Genomic DNA, 7230 nt, shown 5'->3' on the forward strand with positions numbered 1-7230 from the left:
AAAGGAGGTGAAAGAAAAGGAGAAAGACCAACCTCCTTTTACTTTTTCAGCCCCTCCACAACTTTCTGGCAGCAGTAAGGGCGCTGCAGCAGAGCCAGGCAGGCTCTCCCCATCTCGCTCTGCCCCCTGCCCCCTGAACCACACCGCACGGAATATGCCCCAGCAACCCACCTCACACTGACACAGCGTGTTCATCCTACGGCAAAAACCCATAAAACTTAATACTCTGCTAATTACTGTGGGCAGTTTAATAGCTACTCCACCATCAGAGAACTTCGTACTAACAGCATTTCTATAAAATTAAAGGATATTGTAGCTCATTAGCCAAGGGTGTTTCTGCAGCACGGTTATACTTAGCGGAAACAAAGGTCAGCGTTCTACCCAACCCCTTTTTAAGCAGTCTTTAAGAAAATGTTTTGCAATTGTACCCTTAGAAATCCCTAACGATGAGCCAGATTTTATGAAGGCTGTGACTTGGCTAATTTATTCAACAGCTAGAGAACTCCAAAAGTTAACCCAAGCTAGTGACGTTATTTAGTTCAGTGAAGCGGCTCATTTTAATTGGATTAAATTGTCATGGTTTTTTTTTTAATTTCATATTGAAACCTCAATTTATCATTTCCTAATATTTGCCCAAACACTGCATCAGTGTCATTTGCATACCCCTTGCCTCAAGACAATCTCAGATCCACAGATGGAAAAGACCAAAAGCCTCTGGCCGGTCCTCGCCGGCTCCTACCACGACAGGGTGGGAGGTTCGCCGGAGAGGCTTTCCCAGAGGTACAAATCCCAGCAACAGAGCTAATTGCATTAAGCAGAGGGCCCGGTTAGCGAATACACTCGTGGCACGGCAAAAGTGTAAACAGCGGCATTATCCCGAGCACCTCGCGGCGAGCCCCTGGGGAAAGGCCGGCCGGGCGCGCAGCAGGCTCGGGCTCCGCGGAGCCGGGACCGGGGGCTGGCCGGAGGCGCGCAAGGCGCTCTGTCTGAGGGCTCTGGGAGGCCCTGAGCCGCGCAGCCAGGGGTAGTTGCTGCCTTTTTTCTCTTTTTAGCCACGGGCCGTGAGGAGCGGATTTTGCAAGGGACGCTCCCACCTCACCGCCCGCGAAGCCGGGGGAGGCGGCGATGTCCTCGGGCGGCCGCTCGGACACGGGGCGGCCCGGCGGCTCCCGGCGCTGCTCCGGGACGGGGCACAAGCCCCCGCCACCGGACCCAGCCCCGCGGCCCCTCGGGCTCCCCGCCGCCGCCGGGCAGCCGCCCCTCCTGCGGAGAGGCAGGGAGAGAGGCACCGGGGGGGCTCCGGGGCCGGCTGGCGGCTGGGTCGTCGCGGCAAACTTCGGCCGAGGTTCGCTGGAGGGCGGCAGGGTGCTCCGCTGCGGCAGGGTGGTCCTCTCGGCTTCGTGGGGGTGTTTGGGGTTTTATTGTTTTTTGGGGTTGGTTTTTTTTTTCGGGGGGGAGGGAATCTCTTTTCTTGGCGGGTGGGACGGAAAGGTGCCTGCCGTTTGCAGCCCGCTCAACTATCAACAGATGCCCCCCCGAGCCAGCCCAGCGCCCCGCGGACGGCGATCCCACGGGGCAAGGCTCGGGCTGCGCGCCCCGCGCTCGGCTGGCAGAACCCAGGCGGCCGCCCTCGTCCCGTCCCGTCCCGTCCCGTCGCCTCCCGCGGGGCTGCCGCCGCCCCCTCCCCTCTGCCCCGGCACTCACCGGCTGCCCGGAGGCGCAGGCCACGAAGCTGACGGTGAGCGCCAGCCACACGCCCCGCATTATTCCCGCGGAGCCGGCGCGGCGGCCGCCGGGGGCCGGGCACAAAGGAGAAACCGGGGGCCGGAGGCGCTCGGCAGCGCCCGAGGGGCGCGGGGCAGGGCCGGTGGCGCCCCGGATCCGGCCCGCCGCGCTCCTGCCGCTGGGCTCCGCGCTCGGCTCCGGCGCTGCCCGGCGGGCCCGGTGCTCGCGGCGCTGGGGCGCGCGGGCTGCAGGCTGCGCGCTGCCGGCTCCGCCGCCCTCCCTCCGCCCCGAGTGCGCGGCGGCGGCGCCGCGGCTCCCAGTTAAACCCCGCAGAAATTCCTGCAGGATTACAACACAGATTGGCAGCTCCCCCAGCCAGTGGAAAGAAGCAGCGCGCCGCCACCGCCGGCTCTCGCCCCTCGCAAATTCAAGCAACTTTCCCCCCCTCCCTCCTCCTCCTCCGCCCTCGTCTCCCCTCTCTCGTCCTCCCCCCCAGTGGAAAACATGAGCAGCGCCGCGGACCGACTGGACCGACTGAGAGAAGGCTGGCCCCGTATAAAAGCGGGGACGTGGAAAGGCTCCCCCTTGGCAAGAGAAATCCGGCCGCGGCCGCGTGCTGTTAGCGCTGTGCTGCCGGGGCTCGCTCCGCCGCTCCGCGCCACCCTCCCCGGTTAGCCTCGGTGGCAGCTTCAAGTGTCAGAAAAATAGCAAAATGCAGGGGTCAAAAATCACGGGAAGCGGGGCTATCCCGAAATTGCCAGCTCGTAGTGAATCCCCACTTAGCTTTTTGCGTCAGGATTCACTTTTTAGAGTTTTCGCCCTCAACAATAAGACTAGAAACTTTTAAGGATGTGGGGCGGTAAAGTAAGAGAGGGCTGCGATTTGTAGCTAGTTACATGGATCCAGAAGTTATGACTTCAAAATAAATATTGCAGGAATTGACAGCACCAAGAATGTGTGCTCCAGACGCCAAAACAAGAAGTCTTGCTAGAACTAGTCCATGATATTTCTCAACTGGGGAAAATGGTGCTTTTGAATAGCTTAGGAGCCTCAGCCCGATCCACTTGCATATGCCAGAATGTTTCCACCACTGAACGTGTACACACATGATATCAGTCATTGGACATGGGAAAGGAGCAATAACCAGGAGAGCAAAATACCTCAGTCTCACTTATAATCTACAACTGGTGATTTAAGTCAGAAGGTAGCAAACAGCATTTTATAGCCTGAATCAAATGGTCACAAGGACCATAATGGTCTCTTTTGTTTTAGCAGAATCTATCTCTCTCAGATGACCCGGGTCCTGGTGAGGGTAAGAAAAGCTCAGGGAGAAACCCTGGGGAGATGTTTTTCCCAGGCAGATGTTTTTCCGTGCCCTTCACTTTGCTTGCCCTGTGCTCTGTGAAGGACTTTGGCCAACGGGTTGTGTTGAGATCCTAAGTGCCTCCAGTTCCCAATCTGGTTGCCTTCCTATCAAAAGAGGCATGCCATGTAAGAAAATAAAATAATCTGGCACAAGCAGTCTCTCACCCCACTCATCACCTCCCAGCCTCTCCCAGACAAAGACATCCCGGGCGATTCCTGCACAGTGTGGGCGCAGTGGCAGGGTCTGTGCTGGGACAAGGCAGGACCCTTCTCCTCAGAGAGGGGGCTGGCCGTGCCTGGATTGCTCTTACTGTGTGCAACCCACTCCCAGGAACGTGATACCTCTCAGCAGTTACTACACTTGCTATTTCTAGATCCACCTTCTGGACGTGCCATGTCATTGATTTTTAGGCTGCATTCCCCACTGCAATCCTGCCAGATTTTCAGTGGTCTGCTCCTTGTTGGTGTCACACACACAGATTGTTTAATATATTCTTTATATTAAACAGATTGTTTAATATAATCTTTCTCCTTCAAAGTATGTTGCAAATACTTAAAACCTAATTCTGGGTATCCTCTTCCTTTGTAGGCAGCTGGATTTCAATTCAACTAAGCAACAATTTCAGCACTGTTTGATGTGGGTGAGTGAAGTACAGTGAATAAAAAGAAGTAAAACTCCGTTTGGGCAAAATCTGTAGGACCTCACATAGGCATGGGGTCTTACAGGCAGCCCAGTCTGCAGGGAGGGGAGAGATGAAGAGGTTGCAACTTGCCCCCAGTCAAGGGGGAAAGAGAAAACGCATTCCTTAACAGTAGGAAAACAGAACACCACATTAGAAACAAAAAACATGAAAGAGCAAATGTGAGGACAAAGACACTGCATACAGGAAGCATCCTAAGGGTCATCAGACACCAAGGGGCAGGTGATTTACTACATTAGGGTATTTTTTTTAGCATTCTTGAACATTTTTTTAGTGTTCTTTAATGGGCATGTCTTCTAACGTACAAACCAAGCTCAGCTTTGCTTCCGTGTTACAATGCATGATTATCAGGGTTTTACATACTTGGCAGAATCTATCACAGGTCAAAATATCACCAGCAACAAACAAAGAGAAGGCCTTCCTCAGGCAAAGATGACGGGAGCAAATGGGCTCCTCATGGACCACCAGTGTACTTATGGGCAGTGCGCTTGAAGGATCTGGGGCTAAGACCTGAAAAACCTCCTTAAGCCTCTATGGGGACGATGTCTGATGCCAAACATGAAGATAGACACAAGACATTAATGCTAGAAGGAGCAGAACTAAAGACCAGAAGCCAGACAGATGATTTGAAAAGATAGACATGAGCATGAGGATTAAAAAATAGAAAACAATTAACCCTTGTAGTTCACAGACATAACAAAATATTGTCCTGTATCCCACTTACTCCCTGCCCACTCTCCTGGGCCTTCTATCTTGAGAGCACCGTAGAGCATTAAGAGCATTTCCGCATGTGGTGCCATGGAGAAGCAGCTGCAGGCCTTGGCATTTCTGCACAGGCTGTCAGGCGGTGTTCACTGTGGTGCCTTTGTGTCCCCCTGTCCAGCCCTGCAGGGCACAGCCCACCCAGTCACCACACTGACATTGAGTCAAACCAGGCAGGAGTGGGATTCAGGTGAGATTAAGGGACAAACTTCACCAAAGGCCCTTTTTTTTTTCCAAAATATTCTCTATGCTGGAAGGATGCAAGAAGACCTCAAGTGCAGCATGTGCTGTGTGGTTATCAACTACAGAAAACTCAAATGTCCACCAAATTTGAAAATTCAGTTTTGGGTCTCTCCTAAGGGGAGAGTTACTGGAATTTTAGGGAAGAGTCATGATTAGAAATACATGGGAACTGTGCAAAAAGCAAGTTGGGAAATCTTGGGAACAAGTTTCTAGCTGATGACTGCCAAGGCACCATTGGGGATAAATGTGCATCACAATTTTTTGAGTGCTTCCCAAGCATTCATTTTTTCATGGCCAGTCCTGCAGGTGATTTGCACAACCAGCAGGGCTAAGGAAAGAGATCTACATGGTGAGGAGAGTTCCTAATCATGCAATTTCTCCATTAAGATTTGTTCTGTAGTACAAGTTGTGGTTGAGAAGGCTTGACCCAAAGCCCAGCCGTGGGCATCACACTGCAATGGGTGACAAGGTGGTGTTGACCAGAGCTGTTTGTCATGTAAATGACTGATTTGTTGTATTTGTTGTATTTGACTGGTTGTATTTGTGTCTAGGATGGGATAGACTTGGCATCACATTCAAAGGTCATAAGAGAGGGCAAATTTTTTCAAATAACTTATTCAAAGAGAGACAGAACCTGTGAAAAGGAAAAATACAGCTGATATTATATCTGTTTGAAGCCACACTGACAATGACCTGAAAAAAACTTGGTAAGATGTGTTGGTAGGACAGTTTAAAGAGATTTATTACCACATACCCAAACTCCCAAATTTTATGCTTCTAATTTAAGAACAATAAAACTGTTTATCTCTTCTGTAGAAATATTTCTAAGTAATATTCTTCTATGTAATATTTTGAAGTGCAGTTGTGTTCATTTCTGTAGTATAATCTGAATTCAGGGATGTGGTAGAATGGGACTGGTACTCATGGGGCCATTGAACCACAAAGAGGAGCCAGCAATTTTTGGTAACACATCAATGAGTGATTCTTTTCTGCATCAGTTTTTAACAGTGTAATTACATGAACATGTGTCCTTCCTCAACAGGCTCTTGTTCTAAAGGGTAGTTCTTCTGAGCAGCCCCAAAATACCTTAGGACATGCTTGCTTCTCCTTGATCCAGAGGCCTCTTTTGCTATGCAGTTTCTGAATCACAGACATATGCGGGTTATTTAATTTTCATTGTATCTATAGTTTTACTTTGGTTAGATATGAAGTTCAAAACATGTCTGCAGAAAACCAGGCATCCCTGATAGCTGAAACAGCAGCGCAGCAGGAGCTAAGGGCATTGCTGAGCAACCAGTGCTTGTTGTGTCTGCTGTGGCACTTCTGGGGCTGCACAGCTGGACTGTATGGGGTTTGTGGTGAGAGGCTTTATATGAATGCAGCAGAAAGTCTGAGCATGGCCTGCAACAGCTGACAACAGAAACATGCAGCTGACAAAACTTTATTTTGTTCATTTTTCGTAGACAAGTATAGCGGTAGGGAGATGTAATAAGAAAATAAAAGGCTGGCATTAAAGGCAGAGCACAAGCAGCAGCCTCCTACCAGATGGTGGGTTGGGTGAAACAGTCCAGAAGTAGCCTGCAAATGGGGCTGCTTTGTGTTTGTCACTCTGCAACAAAAGGAGTGAGTATCCATGCAAAGAGACGGAGACATGCACCCGGGCTGGGGGCTTTGCTGCAACGAAGGGATGCAGGGGGGATGTGCAGGGCAGCAGGGGGATCTGGAGTCATCTGTGCTCCTTGAGAATGGTGTCAGCCAGCTTTCCAGGAGAGCTACTTTCAGAAAGTTCCAACCCCTACCTAGAGGGGAACATCTGAACCAGTCATTGCTCCAGATTCAAAGATGGCCTGTACACCTGTCATTGAAGTCTGGCTTTGGCAGCAGTCCTGGAGTAGGGCTCATCCCCTGCCAGTCAGCAACTTACTGAATCTTTTAAATGTAAAATACATGCCCCAAGTGCCTTGCTGATTTAAGAATCTCTTTTCCAGTGTAGGTGCCTACAAGAACCATAAGTAAAGTGAATGACACAATGCTGACAGCTGGAATTACCAAAAATTATAAAACCTGGCCAAAATCCACTTCAGTTATGGCTACAGAAGCTTTGTCTTTGGACGTTAACTGCAATAAGAAACTCAGTGTCACTTTGTGCTGGCCTCCTGAACAGGATAAAATTTACCACTCTGACAATTCGAGCCAAGGCTATTGAGCTTTTTTTTTTTTTTTTTTTCTTTAGCCCAAAATGTACCTTTAAAATAGAAAAGGTATTTCTTTATCTCTGGAAGTTCTATTTAGAGCCATGGCTCAGTATTTGCCCGAGACATTTGCATACATGAAAATGTCTCTTATGTGATGATCTCTGCAAATGAAATGTGTTGTTGATTTAGTTTATTATCCCAGAAGATGATATCATAGTTAAGGTTTGTATGCAGTACAT

The 7230-nt window shown here is 50.2% G+C and overlaps 1 protein-coding gene across 1 annotated transcript in view; it reads right to left on the bottom strand.

Moving 5' to 3' along the window:
- Positions 1–2008, bottom strand: part of SDC2 (syndecan 2) — a 63012-nt gene extending 61004 nt beyond the window's left edge. Inside the window, exon 1 of the mRNA XM_084203014.1 lies at positions 1705–2008. Within this exon, the coding sequence (XP_084059140.1) occupies positions 1705–1764 (60 nt within the window). The 5' untranslated portion in view covers positions 1765–2008. The remainder of the gene's footprint in view (positions 1–1704) is intronic.
- Between the last annotated feature and the right edge of the window lie 5222 nt (positions 2009–7230).

This window comes from Fringilla coelebs, assembly GCF_963513975.1.
Source record: "Fringilla coelebs genome assembly, chromosome: 1".
In the NCBI taxonomy this organism is placed as follows: domain Eukaryota; kingdom Metazoa; phylum Chordata; class Aves; order Passeriformes; family Fringillidae; genus Fringilla; species Fringilla coelebs.